The sequence below is a fragment of the Diabrotica undecimpunctata genome, chromosome 2, assembly GCF_040954645.1.
Source record: "Diabrotica undecimpunctata isolate CICGRU chromosome 2, icDiaUnde3, whole genome shotgun sequence".
NCBI classification, from domain to species: Eukaryota; Metazoa; Arthropoda; class Insecta; order Coleoptera; family Chrysomelidae; genus Diabrotica; species Diabrotica undecimpunctata.
Window position 1 is genome coordinate 14,928,226 of NC_092804.1, and position 21,142 is coordinate 14,949,367.

A 21,142-nucleotide genomic window follows, 5' to 3' on the forward strand; every position below is an offset into this window, starting at 1 on the left:
TGTTTCAAATATACAAACATGTGACGAATAATATGTTTTAATATATTGTATCTATTATACAGCTATATTCAACAATTCGACCTATTTTAGATTTTTTGAATTTGAGAAATTCTCGACACTGCATTTGAAACTAGCTATACATATTTACGATTAATTTACTATTTTAGTGCGTCTAGCAGCTCTGAAAGCAGCGTAAGCAGTGGAAATGGAGAATCGTTTTACTTGCACAATCCCCAGGAGGTAATCTACAATAGAGTCAAAGACCTTTTCGAATCAACACAGAGACAACAAGGTCTTTCAGCTTTAACAGGTAAGATGTGTAAAAGAGTCTTATATATATAGTCGGTTCGCTATATTTACGCGGGTTTCGGATTAACAAAATTATACTAATGACTCATTGATAACCAGTTGCAGTAAACGACTTCTCAGAAAATTAGGTAAAAACTGCATTAATGGTCATATTTTAAAATACATTAAAATAACATTAGGGTAGGTATAAATTTGTTACAATATTGCAGTTGAATTGATTCTTTGCCAGTGTTGACATTGTATGTTTGGTGGAAATATTTAAAAATGCCTAGACGTGTGTTAGATGTAGATAGTCTAATTTGTAGTGTACATAAGTATTTTACGGATGAAAAAAAAAATGGCAGTCCTTTAAAATCGGTAATGTCTGTTCAACAACGCGTATGTGATGCTCTAGGAATTAGTGAAACCAAACTAAGAGGAGTATTACAAAATCGCAATAATGAACGGCCGAAAGAAGATCACCGAAAAACTCGCCTATCATTGAAAACGAAAGATATTCCAGATGGAAAAAAATTTGAAATTTGTGATACCATTTATCGAATGCGAGCCAACAAGGAACATGTGACCTTAAATACAATTCTCTCGGAATTAAAAGATAGAAAATTTGACGAAATTGGCAGAACAAGTCTATGGCAAGTGATACATAATTTGGGTTTCAAATTTCAAAAGAAGGATAACAGAAAAGCCCTTTGTGAAAGAAGTTCTGTTGTGCATAAAAGAATTAACTTTCTAAGAAAATATTCTAAATTAAAAGAAGAAAGGGCAAATTTTATATATTTAGGCGAAACATGGATATTTTCTAGGGGTGCAACCAAGAGAATATGGCAAGATGATAACGTAAAGTCTATCAAACATACTGATGGAGAAGGGAAGCGACACATAATTTTACATGCAGGAGGGAAATCGGGTTTTATAGAAGGTGCTGATTTAATATTTTCATCTAAATCAAAATCAAGTGACTATCACGATAATATGAACACAGAAATATTTGTAAAATGGTTACATGAAAAACTTCTCCCAGGTTTAAGTGAGCCCAGCGTAATTATTTTAGACAATGCACCTTACCATTCTGAAGTATTAAACAAAAGTCCAACGAATTCTTGGACTGTTAATAAAATTAAAGAATGGTTGACAAAGGAACATATACCATTTACACAACATATTTTAAAATCAGAATTATTACGCTTGGCAAATATCCACGCAAAACCAAAAACCTTTGTTGTGGATCAGATTATTGAAAGTTACGGTCATCAAGTTTTACGTCTGCCACCGCATGATTGCCAGTTTAATCCCATCGAATATATATGGGGAATAGCAAAACAATATTATGACAACCATATTGGGCCTAACGATTATAGCGACGACGCAGTTCGGGAAACTTGGCGAAAGGCACTTTCAATTGTAACTCCAGAAGTGTGGTGCAACTGTATATTCAAGTGCGAGAAACTAATAGAAGATTGGTGGACTCGTGAAAATAAAATAAACGAAATAAGTATAATCATAATAAAAATTAATGGTGATGATAGTGATGATGATGACGATTATGATATTTTTGATGATAATGACTGATTTTCATTTTTGTTGGCAAGTTAAATTTTTTTATTTTTCATTAGAAATTCTCTCCATGGAACAAATATACATAGACCATATTTTCTGTGTGAAGTGTAATATAAAATTATTATTAGGTTTATATTAGCCACATTAGACTCCATTAATGAAGTAATTCTCCTTATTATACTGTCAATTATATAAAAGATTTTCCATTATTATTTAATTAAAAAAAGTTATGGATTATTTTTCATTTCATTTGACCAGTTGATATTTCCCCAAAGAGCAGGTAATTAAAACTGGGTACTTACAATAAAATTTTTAATCCGAAACCCGCGTAAATATAGCGAACCGACTATAAGTTGTTTGTTTAGAAATTAGATTTTGAAAATCATCTTCTCAATGTTTTTTCTTTCATTTACTGAAGTTTAATTTTCGTTTTTGGATATAAAATAGTGGAAATCAGTGTATTCACATACTGTCAATCATCTTTGTCAAGCATATACCAGTATTTTCTTAAAACATTCAGTGGACAAAACAAGTATGGATTTTGAACAATTTTTTAACTTTAACCTATATTTTCCTGAATTAGAGGTGTTTATATTTTTACACAAATGGCCTCTAAAACCTGTATGTCATCATCATCATCTTTGGCTCGACAATCCTCTGTGGATCTTGGCCTGCTCTAAGATTCGTCGCCATTCTGTTCGGTTTCTGGTAACATGTTGCCATCTTCTGATTTTTAATATCCGTAAGTCGGTTTCAACTCCATCTAACCACCTAATTCGCGGTCGGCCTTTGCTTCTTCTTCCTATAGGTGTTCCTGTGGTTAGCTTTTTAGCAATCGTATTTTCTGGCATTCGTATTATGTGTCCAGCCCATCTAAGTCGCTGTATTTTAATGAACGTTATGACATCTGGCTCATCAAAGAGCTGATACAATTCAAAATTATATCTTCTGCGCCACTGCCCTTGGTCATTTATAGCTCCAAATATTTTGCGGAGTATTTTACGCTCAAATATTCCCAAAAGTCTTTCATCTTTCTGCGTTAGAGTCCATGTTTCTGCTCCATATGTGAGGACCGGCCTCAGCAATGTTTTGTATATAATAATTCTAGTTCTTCTTTGAATGTTTCTTGGGTGGAAATGCTTTTGGAGTCCATAGTATGCCCTATTTGTAAGATTTATTCGTCTTTTGATTTCTTCGCTTGTTTTATTGGTAGCAGTCAATAGCGACCCAAGGTATGTGAAGTTGTCAACACGTCCAAAGGTATGACTTTCAAAAACTGTTTCTCGTTCCTCATTTGCTATCGGATCGTTTGTAACCAACATGTACTTGGTTTTGTCTTCGTTGATGACTAGACCGACCTGTTTCGCCGCTGTTTCCAATTCTAGGAGATATTGCTCAACATCCCGCTTGCTACGCCCTATTATGTCAATGTCATCAGCATATGCTAAGACTTGTATCGATCTTGTAAAACCTGTATGTATTCTTGTCAATATTGAATTGCTTATTAAAACCAAAGTATAGAATCTCAAAAAATATATTAGCTTTAGAAATTCTAACCTTTTTTAGGTACACATGTCAAATTTTAGCGCGATGCAGTCATTAGTATATTTTTGACAGCTACATAAAGTTGAAGTTTGGAAAAATGACGCATATGCAAAAAACCAATTTTTGGTCTTAGACATTTGATACTCAGAGATAGTCAAAAATGGCAACGATATCTTTTGGAGTTCCGGGAGTCGAAAAGCTCAACAATGTGACTTTACTAGGTAATTGTAGTTCGCTAGGATTGTCGCACGAGTCCTTATTTTCGTTAAGATTATTATGGATTTACGGTGGGTTCGATCTTTGCCAATAAACCAGATCTTTAGAAGGACGAACGTGGATAGTATAACCATTTCGATGTTGGAAATCGGAAGTGTTTGTAGAAAACTTAGGCAGTAGGTACCTGGCAGGCTGTTGAATCTGGTAGAGCAGGTTCCACGCTGAGAATGTGTATTGAGACTCAGCTTTCAGTTATAGGATTCGTCTTGTCGATTAGACGAGACCCCTGGTATATAAAAAATCACTCATACAGCAGAAAAAGAAGAGATATAGCTTTTTAATGACGCTATACACTAAGTACTGAACATATTTTTTAGTGTATACTTCTAATTCCTAAAACATGACGTCCATGTTAGCTATGTTCTCTAATTTGGTTTTATACAAATCATCCAATTTACAATCGGAAACAATAACATCAATTAAATAATTACACCATTACAATTCAATTTTGGATACTCATACTATCAAGATCTTTTAAAGTCAATTCTCAAACCTGTAATAATAAATAATTACTCTGTAATATCTTTATTGTACTTCAATTGGTTACAGTTAATTAAAATAGGTTAATAGGGGATATTTAGTATCTTTATTATGTGAATAGGTTATGAAAAGAATATAAAAGCAAGATTCTAAAGTTTTTGTTGATCGATTATGAATAACACTTTATTAGTATATAACTATTTATTAGATATCCAAAGATGGTATGGAATATGCTAAGAGGAAGAAAAAACAAAATAAATGAAGAAATACAAACAATATAAAACCTGAAACCTAGACAGAACACTTCAATAATCTGTACAATGACATTTATACACATATACATCCAAGAACATGACCAAAATAACTCAGATATTGACGAAGATATTGACAATGGCAAAGATAAAACTAGTGGAGAGGTACAAATAGCAATCAAGAAAATGAAAACACCGAAAACACAGAAAAACACCAGGAACTGATTGTATCCATAAATTGTGTCATGGTTGAAGAATTTAAGGGAGTGGTTTAAATGTAGTTCTAAAGAACTCTTCAGAGCAGCAGTAGATAGAGTAAAGATAGTGATGATGATATCCAACCTCCGATCGGGAGACGGCACTTAAAGAAGAAGTTTCACTAGATTTAGTTTATTTGGGGCTTAATTATGTAAAGATGAAAGAGTAAAACACTATAGACCGATTGCTATAACAGGTCCATTTATAACAGAAAGGGAGGTTACTTGGGCAATACAAATGGCAAAAAATAGAAAAGCACTTGGACCCGATGAAGTAATTGCTGAAATATTAAAGTTTTTGAGAGAAAATAGAATTAAAGCACTGGGTGGTCTCTTTAACAGAATTTATGGGACTGGAATATTACCAAGTGATTGGCTTAGGTCGACATTTGTCACAATACCAAAGAAACATCGTGCAAGGACATGCAGTGATTATCGGACAATAACTCTGATGAGTCAGGTTTTGAAGATCTTCCTGCAATTAATACATAGCAGAATATACACGATATTAGAGGAAAGAATTAGTAATACTTAATTCGTCAATACTTAATGTTAGAAGTGGTTTGGATACGAGAGAAGCCTTGTTCAGTATCCAAGTTCTGATCCAAAGATGCAGAGATATAATTCAAAATGTATACATCTGTGCAATCGATTTTGAAAAAGCTTTTGACAAGGTCTGACAAACCAAAATATAAATATGTGTAAATATATATTTAAATACAGTTGGATTGGACGATAAATATTTACCAATAATTATAAAATTATACTGGCATCAAGTGGCAAGAATAAAAGTTAAACAAGAACTGTCGGATGAAATAAATATAAAAAGTGAAGTGAGACAAAGCTGTAACTCTGTCACTTGTATTTAGAAGAAATATTTAAGGAAGCCCTAATGGAGAAAACGGGGTACTATTGATAATGGTTTAACCCTAAATAATATTAGATATGCCGACGATACCTTAGTGCTGGCTAATTGCGAAGAAGACCTTCAAAATATATATATATATATATATATATATATATATATATATATATATATATATATATAGTAGTTAGGTAATATTGACTGACACGTTATGTAAAATAAAGTTTTATATTGAGGTTGCAGTCATTAATAGGGCAGGAAAGTAAAACTCTTTGTTCTTTAATCAAGCTTTCGCAAAATTTATTTGCTTCTTCAGGATATGCTAAAATATGGTATCAGTAAATACAACGAAATTAGAACTAAATAGCATTGTATAAAACTAGTAAAAAAACTTACAACATGAGGTTAATCCATTAAATTTTCAAATTTGCAAAACATTAAAACTTAACTTATTTTAAAATTTTTACAGTTATGTAAGTACAATATTCCAATTTAATTTAATTTTGTAAAAATTCATTTTGACATTGATTATGTTGATGTTAGATTTATGTCAGAAAGACACTCGTTTCTGTTTATTATATTTTTTGTTGTTGATAACTAGCTCTTGATTGTTATTATGGTTACGTACAAAGTGGCGCCAAATATGAATATTTAAATTTTTTGAAATTCTAATATTATAGTCAGAAAATCTAATATTGGAAAATTATAGTATTAATTTTCGTAAGACAGAATGTAATTATAGATATTGCTTAGTTTATCAATATCAGTTTTTTTATTAACGCATTGATATTTATTTATGCATACCATTTCTAAGAATTCTCTTTTATTTAATTGGTTTTCGCGTCTTAATATATTAGTTTCATTGAAATTAAATGAATGATTTTTATTAATTGCATGATCTATTAATGCACACGTATTTTTATTATTTCTAAGGTCACTTTTATGTGATGTTAGTCTGCCTATTAGATTTCTAGATGTGTGTCCGATGTATGACTTATCACAATTTTCGCATGGTATTATATAAACTACATTTGAGCTTTCCATAATGCTAATAGGTGATTTAGTTTTTGTATACAATGATGCTAATGTTTTAACATTTTTAGTTGCAATTTTAATATCAGAATAGTTAGCAAAGACTTTAGTTAGTTTGGGTGTTAATGTTGGTATGTAAGGTAGTGATGTGAAAGTAAATTGAGATTGCACGATTTGTTGATTTGGTTCTCTTGTTTGATTCATGTCATCATTCTATTATTAGGATTATTAAATAAAAATTTGTTAATTATTTTAATTGGGTACGAATTCTCTAATAAAATGTCTTTAAGTTCTAATAACCCTTTGTTGATGTTATTGATGTGTGATAATTTGACTATTCTGTTTTTTAAGGCCAATATCAAATTTATTTTCATATGAGGTGGATGTTGTGAATGATAATTAATAAATCTGTTACTAAATATAGGTTTTCTGTACCATTCAGTGCTTAATACATTTTGTGCATTACGTTTGATTTTTATGTGATAAGTCATACATCGGACACACATCTAGAAATCTAATAGGCAGACTAACATCACATAAAAGTGACCTTAGAAATAATAAAAATACGTGTGCATTAATAGATCATGCAATGAATAAAAATCATTCATTTAATTTCAATGAAACTAATATATTAAGGCTGTTTTATCGGTGCATCAAAACCTAGGGACAGTGTTTTCTCTGTTATTTACTGACAAAATGTCTCGAAATTTGGACACGTTATTCGAAATTATGTTGCCTTTAAACTGATGGTTTTACTTTTTTTATTTTTTTGAAACTTCTGTTGAAAAATTGGAATATACTGTTTAACGTTCTATTATAACCAAACTTTTTACGCCCATCACTCGAAAGAGTTTTTTTTTCTGTAATCGTTGATTTTTGTTTCACCTTTCTGTGTCCAGTAATAATCGAGAAAAGCGTGTTCCAAATTTAAAGAAAATTGCTAAAAAATACTGAAATCTAATAGTGAAACGTGTTACTCATCATTGGGCTTAGATTCATCGTTATCGCCTTCGTGACGTCAAATCTCATGAACGTACGGTCAGTTAGTTCGTGTTAAAACTAATTTGAATGGAGAATAATGTATTTGTTGTCATTAAACTACCCGTCGGCCGGCGGCACTGAGTAAAGATGGTCTCGCGTAAGCAGTGTGGAAAAGTAAGTGATACGCCCATTTCAAATCGCAGTTGGCTTGAACTGCTAAAACAGCCTTAAGACGCGAAAACCAATTAAATAAAAGAGAATTCTTAGAAATGGTATGCATAAATAAATATCAATGCGTTAATAAAAAAACTGATATTGATAAACTAAGCAATATCTATAATTACATTCTGTCTTACGAAAATTAATACTATAATTTTCCAATATTAGATTTTCTGACTATAATATTAGAATTTCAAAAAATTTAAATATTCATATTTGGCGCCACTTTGTACGTAACCATAATAACAATCAAGAGCTAGTTATCAACAACAAAAAATATAATAAACAGAAACGAGTGTCTTTCTGACATAAATCAAACATCAACATAATCAATGTCAAAATGAATTTTTACAAAATTAAATTAAATTGGAATATTGTACTTACATAACTGTATAAATTTTAAAATAAGTTAAGTTTTAATGTTTTGCAAATTTGAAATTTTAATGGATTAACCTCATGTTGTAAGTTTTTTTACTAGTTTTATACAATGCTATTTAGTTACTAAAGAACAAAGTTATTAAAGAACAAAGAGTTTTACTTTCCTGCCCTATTAATGACTGCAACCTCAATATAAAACTTTATTTTATATATATATATATATATATATATATATATATATATATATATATATATTCAGTATTCAGATTCTACAGTATTCACCGCCTTCCCTCGCTCAACCGTTTCCATCTCTCTCTGTTGTCCCATTCTCCATCGTTTAGGCCTCTCTTACTCATGGCGTCGTCTACTTCGTTTCTCCAGGATTTTCGGGGTCGTCCTCTTTTCCTCCTTCCTATGGGGCTCCATTCGGTTATTCTCTTACCTTCAAAATCTAATGAACAAAATAAAACAAACATGGGATCAGTAGGGATTATTGTAAGACACCCTGAAAAATATGAACTTTTACATCTGACCATTTAGGGAAAAATCGAAGGTAAGCGCGGTCCTGGTAGAAGAAGAACATCATAGATTATGGCTATGATGGCTGAAAAAGCTGAAAAATCTAAGACAATGGTACGGAAAATCGGCTACATCACTGTTTAGAGCTGCTGTCAATAATGTCACGATAGCGAATATGATAGGCAACATGATATCTAACGATCGATAACTTTCATTAAACTATAAGAAGAAGAAAAAGAAGAAGATGATGATGAAGAAGAAGAAGAGTAAAGTGTGTAACTGGCTCATTGATGGCGCAAGTAAAAATAATTTTTTTGGGGGTTTTAACCCCTAAAACTCCCCCCTGGGTGCGCCACTGATCTCGAAACAAAGTAGAAGAAATAAAAAGCGACGCTTCAGACACCTGGCAACAAGACCAAAGTTATGAGTGAAACAAGTCTGAGTAAGCAAGAGAAAATTATGAAAACTGTGAACATGTCATATTATTTTATATAAAAAAATCTACAAAATATGTTATATACAATATTCTAGTGTGCCTAGTATAATTTTCTAATTTAGTTCATATTATGTTTCTTTTTATTTTAGAATACAAAAAAAAACGTTTTAAAGCATTACCCTATATAGATACAATAACCTTTTTCGCTGACCACTGAAACGCTTGTTTAAATTTCTATAAATTCCGGAAAACAATGGCATGGTCTATAATTATCGATTTCCCGAATTAAAATAAAATGAAACATGCATACCTTCACGATTTGTTAATTTTATGATTTATTATAGTTTAGTTGTGCGCTTTTTTCTTTGTTGTGCAGTTCATTTGTTAATAGATTTTTATCGGTTGTGTGAAAAATACGAACGAATATGCGAAAGTGTATTTTCGGTGCGTGTGGGGAGGTACATTTAAATCAAGATTACTGTAACAGTGATCACGATTTGGTTATCCGCAAAGAATAAAGTAAAAAGCATATCGTGCTTACTCTCATGTTTCTGCATTTTTTAACCCATTTCAGCTCTGTCTAAAAATATCTTAAAGAGAGTCGGATGTGGACAATATCCCTGTCTAAATCCTTTGGTTGTATTTAATGAAGCGCTGACTCCATTATCTATTTTAATTCTAGACCATTTACCTCTATAATAGTTCTGCGTAGCTCTAATCAAAACAGGATCAATTTCTAGATTTTGCTTTTCTGAAGAACCCCTTCACAATATTATGCTTGTTCTTCCGGTTCTTTATTTATAGTGTCTTCCTCGATAAATTAAAATCTATAAACTCTAAAATTCTAAAAGTTTCCAAAAATTTTACTACTACTACTACTATCGGTTCACAGCGTTCTCCGACGCCTTCCGACTCCTAACCGCCATTCTTCTCTATTTAACCATAGGCCTGGAGGGATTTCTCTTTCCTCTAGTTCTTTTTCAATTCCCTCTCTCCAGCTTCTTCTCGACCTTCCTCTTTTTCTTTTTCCTTGTGGTGTCCACGTCAAAATCTGTTTCGGAATCCTGTCATCTGGTATTCTCTGTACATGGCCGTACCATATTAACCCAAAAAGTAAGTTTCTAATTTGTCGCGCATACATTTATCTTTTCTTATTTCTATCAATGGTGTTTTTCATTTTCATTCCTCAATGTTTGCTGTTATAGTTGTTTTTCATATTATTTTTATTTTTTTAGCGGGTATTATAATTATTTTCGCCTATCTAGCGAAAACGGTTTATTACTGAATTTTTTCGTTTATTAAATTCACGAACCATTACAACAATTGAAAGTGACCGCTAAACAAAAGAAGATAAATAATGAAAGTGATATGAATTCGTTTTCGGTACCTACTTACCTATTTTAATTGAGTGATTTCAAAGCCAAAGTCTTTGTGGTTTAATGAAAGTGATGGCGTTAATTGAAGGTGAATAATTTTTTGTTACTTTAACTTTTCCGTATTTATAGTGAAACATTGAAGTTATGTTATAATATAGGAAAAATGAATGGAGTAGATATGTCTACGAGTTTCCTACTTTGTACAATGTAATTTTTAATAGTTTTAATTTAAAATTTATAATTTAAAGTTGGTCTTTCTATAGGTGTCATTTTCAAAATCCTATTTTCGTTTTCAAGATTCAAACCAATATTTTATAAAATATTTCAAAGGTTCTTTTGCTACGCTTGCAGCAAGATATAAAAAAGAAGAAATTTATTTAAAAATTCCTTGATAAGAGCTATAATATTAAAAACCCTATCGTGCTACATCACAGAACATTTTCGGAATTAATATTCCATCATCAGTACTATCTGGATGTATACAGTGAACGGCTAAATTATGGATTTATTTCATTATTTCGAGAACTGTCGAGTTTTGAGGGAAATCCCGAAACAGGTCGATTTTTGTTATAAAATACCCATCTTATAACGTACATGGAGTAGGGATGACGTCACCGGTGTAGGTGTAGTGACGTAATCGTTAATTTTTTTAAATAGAAATCGGTATAATGCGACACCTCATTTAAACGAGATGCGTAATGTTACCAAAATCATTTCTGTTTATAGTTGTAGGCCCTGGCCGTTTTCTGGCCTTATAATTTCCTATGAGCAGATCCGCTAATTTGCGTCTAAAGTCCAGGTGGCTACAAGGCTTTTTTAGTGGTTTCGTTTTTTTAGATCCTCTCTATAACCTATGTAGGCATTCACAAAACATGCATCTATAAAGTAGGTAATATAGAAGCTTCACCCACCATCTTCAACTTTTCCAACAAATGGAATATGCTGCCATTCTTTGATCAAAGCGGTTAACAGCGCCCATATATTTGTTGTAATCAACTATAGAAAATGGACACTCAACAACTTCTCTCTCTCGTTTTTTATTCGTGCGAAGAACGTGGCCAGCTTCAGCAGCATTGTGCATATTACTACACACAGTAACTGCTTTTACCCCTCTCTCTTTCCATTGTGTGATAGATATCTTATCAGACACTGCAAATTCTATTTGCCCCATCGCCAGCTTTTTGTCTTCTTTAAATTTCTCTTTTGGTACATATTTTCTAGATTGTCTGATTGTTCTTCAACCAAATTAATTTTTCCATAAGGAGTATAGTGGTATAGAAATTGTCGAAATAAATACAATGTCCCTGACCAAAGAAATCTTTTACTAAATTTAAAACAAAACGTTCTCCTAAAGTATCATTGGTCGTCGTTTCTTCTTTACCTTGGTATATTATAAATGCAAATAAATAGCCAGTTTCTGAACAAGCCAAAGCCCAAATCTTTATTCCTCTCTTTATCGGCTTCATGGGCATATTGTTTTAGACTGGTACGCCCTTTAAAAGCAATTATGCTTTCGTCTACTGCAACATTTCGGCTTGGTATAAACGATCGGCAAAATGTACTAGAGCAGTGTTCAATGAGTGGACGCACTTTGTACCGTTTATCATAAGAACTGGATCCACGAGGCGGCATGTTGTGATTGTCATTTAGGTGGAAAAGCCTGAGTATTTTTAAAAATCTTTTGAGAGGAAATATTTCTGCTATTCTGTTATTGTAAAAATTAGGATTACGTGACCAATATTTGCGTAGGGTTGGTATATAATGTATTAATTTCCATTATAATTAAAACACCAATAAATGCCTCCACCAATAAAACACCAATAAAAGCTCCTACACTGTTAAATCTAATTGTTTCCCAATTTGTTTGGCATAGAGATTTGATTGTTGAACAAAAAAGTTCATAAACTCAGGTGTTAAAAGTTTTTCAAAAAATGTAATTAGCTCCTCTGATTTAACCTCAATCTGTATTTCTACATCGGCAGTAAAATTTAATTCATTGAACCTCTTAGGGGGGATGGCAGTCTTAGTCCAAGAAGATGGTTCAGTAGTATTTTCTACCTCTTCATCACTTTCATGGGAAACCAGTGGAAGCTGCGAAGGAGGCATGAAATTAGGATCGTCCACTGAATCATCGGAATCCAAGTCACCTTCTATATTATCCTCTGATAAATTCAAGTTAGTCTTTTGTTTTCGAGGTAGCTGTGGTGTAGAAGTATCAGATGATGTAGGTGTACATAAAGATGATCCATTATTAGTTGTATCAGATACTTCGTCTAAATCATTATCAGCATCGGAATCTCCATTAACATCGGAGTTCTCGACTTGTTCATCAGTAATTTTTTCCAATTACGGAAAAAAAATAAAGGCTTTTTCCAAAACCATGTTGAAAAACTTCGCTTTTCTTCCATAATTTTTAACAATCCTGGAAATTAAATGCAAATATAAAAAAATTATTTATATTATTTTACCTATATTTATTTTAGTGAACCCTCTTTTAACCGCCTTAGGACGACACTGAAAACTAATTAGTATTGAAGCTTTGTTATTTTATAGAAAAGATAACAGAAAGTATAAATACTTCAATTTGACTGGCAATTTGACAAAATAAACGATGAAAAATTTTCCTGGCGCAACAAAAAATTTAAGTTTCAAAGGCAAAAAACAAATCTAAGGAATATAGAGATTAACACTGTGTACTTGGAAATCGCAAACTGTTTTTAATTTTTTTGAAAAGAAAAATTATATTTTGTATAATTTTTTTCCCAAAAGAAAATTTCATTTGAATACCCCGTTTTTGATGAACTTACCTGTGTTTAGGGAAAAACTTCAGCTAAAGTTAGAAATAACAGCCAGATATAAACAACAAACACAAAAAAGTGTAAAAAACGGTTGTCTAAATGTTCACGGGTACACCAGTCATACCACTGAGAAGCACGTGGCAAGTTTTACCACAAACTATGAAACTTCTAAGTCAACTGACGAAATTCACCGGTTGACACAAACACACTCCCATTCTAATTTAAATATGTATCAACAGCATTTAGATTCACTGATCCATCTGGCAACGCTTGGTACTACAGGTATACCAGTGTTAAAGGGTTAAAAAACGTACTAGTACAATTTAAAAAAAAAGGTTTAAACGTTTTCGATCGTTTGTTATGTGAAAATTTAAATTCAGCATTTTGTAAGCAAATTTTAAATGCCCCACATTTGTTGCCAAAACTTAAAACTAAAATTTTATGCCATAGGTTTTGAAGATTAGGCTCTAGTAATCGAAACTTCATAGTGGCCAGTCAATGAAAGGGATAGATTGTATTGATTTCATGAGAATCATAAAAGAAGGAAAAATCGCGCCACGTTTATTTATTAAACACCTTTATAAAATCCGAGTTTATTTGCGGCAAAACACAAAAATGGCATAAGAAAGCAAGCTGAACATCCTACCTTTAAAAAACATCTTAATTTTTGTCGATAGGACACTTGAATTAAAAGATATCGAATTTTTACCGTCGAGCTTATACAAATTTTATTTAACATTGATTTCGCGCGCGTAACTGACATTCAAAATCGACGGTCACTTAAAGCGTTGTTTGTGAGAGAACAGTTACTTATACACAAAAAGTGCTAATAAACATTTTTGTTTAAAATTATCTCAGCTACATTTTTTATTTAAAACATTTTTCCACGGCATACAGATTCTTGGTAAATCGATTTTTTTTTTGCGTTTTTACCCTCCTCCGATAGGAGTTTTAGGTTAGGTAGAAGTAGTAAACTTCTTTGCGTCTTTTTTGGGGTCCCAAAATTAATATTCTCGGCAAAATTTAACTTGCTCGTATAATTTTTAGAGGTTCAGTGGCATTTTCGTCTCTGACGACTGGAGTGTTATTCCATGGCGTATTTCAGTGACGATTTTTTTGATGGCTCTATATTATAGATCAAAAATAACACAAAACATTTGAAAGTAGTAACGTCACCTTTTTTGTCAAACTGATTAGCTGCTTCAAGTAAAAATAAGCATGCTTAGCAGTAGTTTGGTAGATATTATCTAATTTTAATATATAACAGAGAAATACAAACTTTTTTTTTCTTTTCAGTAAAAGTAGAAGTCCATTCAAGCAGCAGTGGTGCTGGATCAGATGAAAATCTGTCTTCCTCAGATCTGTCGGAACGATCGGGGGACCACGAACACGATTACGAAGACATTTACATGATCAGAGAAGAAAACAAGGCTTTAGAGAGAAATAAAAACCGATCCCGTTCAAGAGACTCTGGCTCGCACAGTAGATCTGGATCTGTAACGTCTTCCAATTCTGGAGGTCACGTTGTAGTTCATTTAACTACAGATAACAACAATAACGATCATCGAGGTGCAATTGGCAAAGCTGAGGAGATATACCAAAAAGAGAGTGGCAAGGAAAAGATAGCAGCAAATGTAAGTACATAAATATTACATAATAATAAATATATGTATAAAATGGTATCAGCAAATAATATTTGGGATAAATCTATCAATATAAATCAAAAGACCCTTCAACTTACTAATGCAGGTGTTGACTAATTCAGGTGTATAACGAACATAATAGAGACATCTTTAGAAACTATGTAACCATAGATACCCAAGCTTTTAATAAAGTTTGATATGAAGCTGTAAACTACAAATTAAGCACTTTTCACTTTAATAATATTCAGAATTTTGAACGTTAAATCCTGACACCGGGGCCCTTATTCGTGGACTAATACGCACCCCGATGCACATCGTCCCGCCTTAAAACATGTTCGAGTTTCTCTATTGGCTCTATTGGCCGGTTCTACGAACATTGAGACTCTGTAGCTGGACATTGTACACCTCCTAAACTGCGTTTTATTTATCTTCCACTTAAGAAAGATTGTGTATCCATCAAAGATGGAGTATAGGCAGAGTCCACTTCGAATAGACTGGTCGAAGTCCCTCTGCAAGACACCGTGGGAATGGATAAGTGGCCATAGTTTTCCAGGCCCTTCCTTCCCATCTGGTGATAATCCTCAGACACATTTATAAAAGTCCGCAGGAAAACGGAACAGGCTGCGATGGCTTGGTCACTAAGAGAAAATGAACGAGATAGAGCTGTCGAAACACATTTATAACCAAAGACCGGATGGAGTGAGGAGAAGAGGCATGCCCCGAGCACGAATTAAGGTGGAATACGACCTACGAGTACGAAATTGGAAAACCGAAAGATGAGAAGAAATGAAAGTTGATCCTAGAACAGACCAAGACCAGCTGTGGGTTAAATAGATAATGATAATAATGATGGATATTCAAAAATATTAATATCACTTACCTATATTAAAAAGAATGAATCGGCAAAATGTTTGTACGGGCTACTAACATACGGGGTATGATTATTTTTTTGATGTGTTTGTTATTATTAGAAGGTGTGTGTAAACAATAATTTTTAAAAAATTGTACTAACAAAGGAAGCTATGATTAACAAAATAAATGTCAGTATTGATAGATTGACATAACAAAATTGCTGTATTTGGTATTGCGGCCTCAAATAATAACGAAGTTTCAACAGATCAGGAAGATATCGACTGGTCCAACGAGGACTATATTAACTCAAATTTTTTACTTTTTGAGTTACGAGCGCGAAACATTAAAACATAATCATTTTTTCCTCAGGAAAGAATTGTTGGATATGTTTCCCACCCATCACCACAAAAGTTATTTATTTACATAAAATTTTTCAAGGCTGTCTAAATGTAAAATGGGTACAAGATAATATATTGCAACATTTACTAATTTCTTACCAATAAATTACGTTTTATTGATATTTATAATGATAGATACAAAAAGTGGTATATATTTAATTGACTTTGTTATAAAGCTGTCAAAATACGAATATTAACAAGCTCTTTTCTTTTTTTGCATTTTTTAATTGTTTTAATTGTTTTAGGAGTCAGGCCTCTCTTCAGGAACTTCGCCACTAAGCTCTGAAGATGAGCCGGAAAAAGTGAAGCTCGGACCGCGCCATTCACTTCCTCCCAAAACCAATAATGCCACTGCTAATACCAAAATTTTGAAAAGAGTGACTTCAGTTCCGCTGGAAACATCCGTTCCGCCTCCACCACCTCCACCACCAAATGCTATGCGCTTCGATCCCGACGACGAGCCAAGAGGAGCTGAAATCGTGGAGGTCGTCGAGGAACCAACTTTAAAACCGTCAGATATTTTGAAAGGGATGTGCCGCAGTATGTCTGCTTTATGTGAGTATATTAATTGGAATTATTTTTTTTAAACTGTGATAGAAATTAATGGATAGAAGGATGTTTGATTACCTAACTTTAGTTATTTTTAATTATTATACATGTTAGACATTGAATATACATAATATCCAGAATGAAAAATCTATAAGTTTCGGTAATATATAGACCTTGATCATAGGTCTTATTCAAGTTCCTTTACTGTTTAGGCATCTTGTTTGTTTGTTTCGGTATCCATTGTCTTGCCACATTTCTGAACAGACGTCATTTCTTACGTCTGTAATTTTGGTTTTGTTTCTGATTTCTTCGTTAGTTTATCTCCCCGTGAAATCCTTATAATTACTCTCTCCATGGACTTTTTTTGGCTTTAGGATTAATATATGCAGCCAAAAACGAAGTAAGTATTAAGTCTAGCTTTTGTTTTTAGGTTATCTTAGCCTAAGAGACCAATTTGTTATAATTAAAACAAACAATTTTTTAACAATTTTTTTAAAGCTTAATCATATTAAGAGTTTGGGGATTAGGACAAAGGTCTCAAGTTTCTTGCTCAGGGGTCGTTCTGAGAATTTTTTTTAAACAAATACTGGGCAGACCACAGTAAGGTAGATTATATAAATATAAAAAATATAGACAAGAATATAAATCGGAAATCGAATTCAGATAAGCAGCTTTTCTTCTTTTTATTATTGGCAGCAGTTTGTGTTCTCTGTCCATTCGATTTAATACTTCGACATTTGTTGTGTGATCTGTCTAGGGAATTTTAAGTAGTCTTCTAACCCACATTTCAAAGGCCTCCAATCGGTTCATCACATTGGCCATTATGGTCCAGGTTTCTACACCATATAGCAGTATGGAGTAAATGTAACATTTTACAAAGCGATATCGAAGCGTTAAGGTTGCTGTTGCTTAGCAAGGTTCTCATATTAGTAAATGCTGTTCTGGGTTGCTCAATTCTGCTACGTATCTCTATGTCTGGATCTAAATCTTCAGTTATCCAACTACCGAGATATCTGAATAATATTGTTTGTAGACGTTTTTTTCATTTCCTCTAAAATTTTAAAAAGTGGGCTGGATAGCAAGCATGTCTGAACTTCATCCGAAATATGGTGGTTAAGGAACTTCTGGGATAGTTGTAATTGGCAAACCAGTAGTTTTTTTGAATGTCGGATTTTAGCAATGTGTATATTGTGCATTTTGTCAATTTTGTATAAATTATTCTTGGCTATATTTACTCTCTCATCCAATGTTAATAAAGGTGTAACATCTCCTAACTGTATTCTTTCTTTAGTTGCTTTGTCAACTGTATCTGATGCCTGAGTGTGCTTTTACCTAAACAAAAATCAGTTTTTTAGTTTCTTGAATTAGAGCAGCATTTTATTTAGGCTAGGTAGGATGGTTATATGCGGAGTTGATTTGCAAATGTTATTGTAGACTATGTAAAACTGAAAGGGAATCGGTAGAAATTATGGAGTATATAGTATTATTCTCTATTACAAATTCTATAGCTTTCATAATGGCAAAAGCTTCTGCTGTAAAAATGGATGTTTTCTTCCTCAATTTAAATGTGGGTTGTACTTGCAATGGGATAATAAAAGCCATAAGGATCTTTTGATGTATTTGTATAAAAAGCTGTATATATTTGGTATTTGTTTAATATCAGATTGATTATTTCGTTATTAAGATATGTTAATTCATAATATCTAGGTATCGTCACCCAAATATGAACAATAAAACATCTGTGTTAACTTTACTTGTTGTAGGAGTGAAGTCTACTGTGTTTCTAAATCCTTCACATAATGAAGCTGTGTTTCTGATTGTTTAGTGTGATACTGTAAGGTCTTGAATATTTAGGGGGGAGATTTTGTGAGTAAGTGGGGAATTTTGACTTTACACTTCATTATGATTGTTTTCTGTTAATAATAAAATTCTCAGCTCTAGAGGAGGTTCCACATTTCAAGAATATAATTAATCATTTAATCAATCAGTGTTAATGACTTTATTCTTCCATGCTAATTATTTAAAGCTGCGTTCAAGTACTATATAGCTTTGGGAAGATATCGATAGAAAAGATTCGTTTTTTTAACTGGTTAGATTTTCCCAAATATTCCTGTTGCCTTCTCAAATACTATATTTCTACATTTTGTCTACAATTTTTTCTACATTTTTCCTAGCTTCAGGCTCTCCATTCGGTCATCCATTTGTCTCCTATCCTCTCGCAACAGTTTCAATGTTTAGGTTATCCACAATAATTCTGTCTTGTTTCACATGTTTATCCTTCTTTGGTTTTGATATTTTTTCTCTGATTTTTACCAGTACAAGAAAGTGGTCACTATCTATCTTGGAACCTCGATAGCTTCTGATGTCCATGAGATCGGAATAATGCTTTGCATCTATCAGGATATGATCTCGTAGTTTCAAGGTATCGTAGAATTAATATTTTTTATTATCTTGCTTTTCTTTCGTAGGTGAGTACACACTAGCTATAATTAAAGAATTTCGCTTTAAGAGGTAGATAACATTCTGTTGTTTACTTGTTTTATGTTAAGGACTAATTGCTTTGCTTTTTTACTGACTAGAAAACCACTGTCAACCTCGTATTGGATGTTATGTCCGCTGTAGTAAATATTGCAGTCTTTTCTCTCGATAATCCCTGAACCAGTGCATCTTATCTCTTGAATCGGTATTACATCGACTTTCATTTTATTCAGTTCTTGTGTCAGCAATCTAAAAGCTCCTGGGCGTCTGAAAAGATAAGAGAAGACAAAAAAATAAGAGATGTAGAAATTTATAGGAAAAAATAATATGTTATGAAGTGGTTAAGGAAAAATACCTATAACAACTATAAAATTATAAATATAACACTGACAAATAATAAATAATGTATTGTAATTTTCACTTTCACTACTAAAATATATTTTAAACACCAAGTTTAACAGTTGAAATATTTTGATATTATCACAATACAAGAGAAAAGAGCGTAATATAATGTATACATATTGTTTAAGGTCTACTAAATGTGCCAGACGGCTAAGTATTGTTAAAATGATATGCACTTTCTGTTAATTTAATTAATTAGCTGCGTTTTTGCACTACTTTGTCCAAAATCATTGATCTTAATCTAAATACTCACTTCCGAATCTCCTTATAATTTTAACAGTGGTGTTACCTGTTTTCATAAATAAATATATTTATTACTCAAAAAATATAATAAATTTTTTGTATATTAAGGATTTCGTTAAAAACTATAATAAAGATATAAACAAATAAAAAATTACATAAATAAATTTTCCAACAAACAACATTAATGAAAACCTCTTAAATCAGCATCTATTTAAACATCCAAATTAACTGCTATCCGCAATGTTATAAATTGGTATAAATAATATCACAAACCAGTCAATATTACGGATTCCCATTATGTGTGGCTACCATCCTTATCATTCAAGTTAATCAAATCAGCATTAAACCAACTACAGTCTAAAAACATAAATATTAACTTTGAATTGATTCCTTTACATATCGGAATCGTTGGCATTTGATAAAATACAATTTTTCTTTCTCAAAAAAAAAATTAATAAATAAATGAAAGCAAATAACTTACAGTTTATCTCGAACACTGCTATCTTTACTCTATCCAGAACTCTTACACAACACAAACACTTACAACTTCTTTCTTTCTTTGTAATTTATTAAATAAACTCTAAAAATATATAAGATTCTAATAAAGATAGCTTAAGGGCTTTATTTTGAATGTGAAGAATTTAAATTTCGTCATTAAACGAATGATTATGATCTAGAAGGTGAAGTGCGTATGTAGTATCTGTTTTTATATTCTTGAAAGACTTTTATGTTCTGCCATTCGTTTCATAAAAGTTCTACCACTTTGACCGATGTAAGTTTTTGGCAGTCGCCACACTTAAGTTTGTATACACCACTGTATAAGTGCTTTTTATTTTGGCTCTAGTTGTTTTTAATATATTTGTCTAAGTTGTTGTTTGTTCCAAGTGTTTGTCTGTTGTTTTTATTATAGACATTTAAAGTACAGACAAAAAAAATTTCCTGAAATTAAGTTGCTTTTAAATTACACAGTGCAAGTACGGTTCTGTAATTAAATAATCGGAGAAATTGTGATTTCCTAAAAGTCTACATCCTAACCACTAATTAATTATGACCACCAGTCGTTTAATATAATTTTATTCGGAAATAGTAGGTATATCATAAATAATAGATGTTTAAGCATGGTTTTGAAAGTACCTAAATGACAAGAACTAAGTAGTTCATTAATTAATTTCACTAGTACTACTTGGTTAACCGACCAAAAAGTATATCTACCTATGTGTATACATATGTTTTAAAATATACACTTCTTATTGAGTAGTGTGTGCATTACATCCTTTAAATGATATTAATTGTTTTAA

General features: G+C 32.1%; 1 protein-coding gene across 4 annotated transcripts in view; it reads left to right on the forward strand.

Moving 5' to 3' along the window:
- The window catches only part of f (espin protein forked), a 334,034-nt gene that overhangs the window by 286,431 nt on the left and 26,461 nt on the right, over positions 1 to 21,142 (forward strand). For all 4 annotated transcript variants that reach the window (XM_072522331.1, XM_072522330.1, XM_072522329.1 and 1 more), the window contains 3 exons: positions 168 to 310; positions 14,576 to 14,913; positions 16,418 to 16,727. In XM_072522331.1, coding sequence (XP_072378432.1) covers positions 168 to 310; positions 14,576 to 14,913; positions 16,418 to 16,727 — 791 coding nt within the window. The remainder of the gene's footprint in view (positions 1 to 167; positions 311 to 14,575; positions 14,914 to 16,417; positions 16,728 to 21,142) is intronic.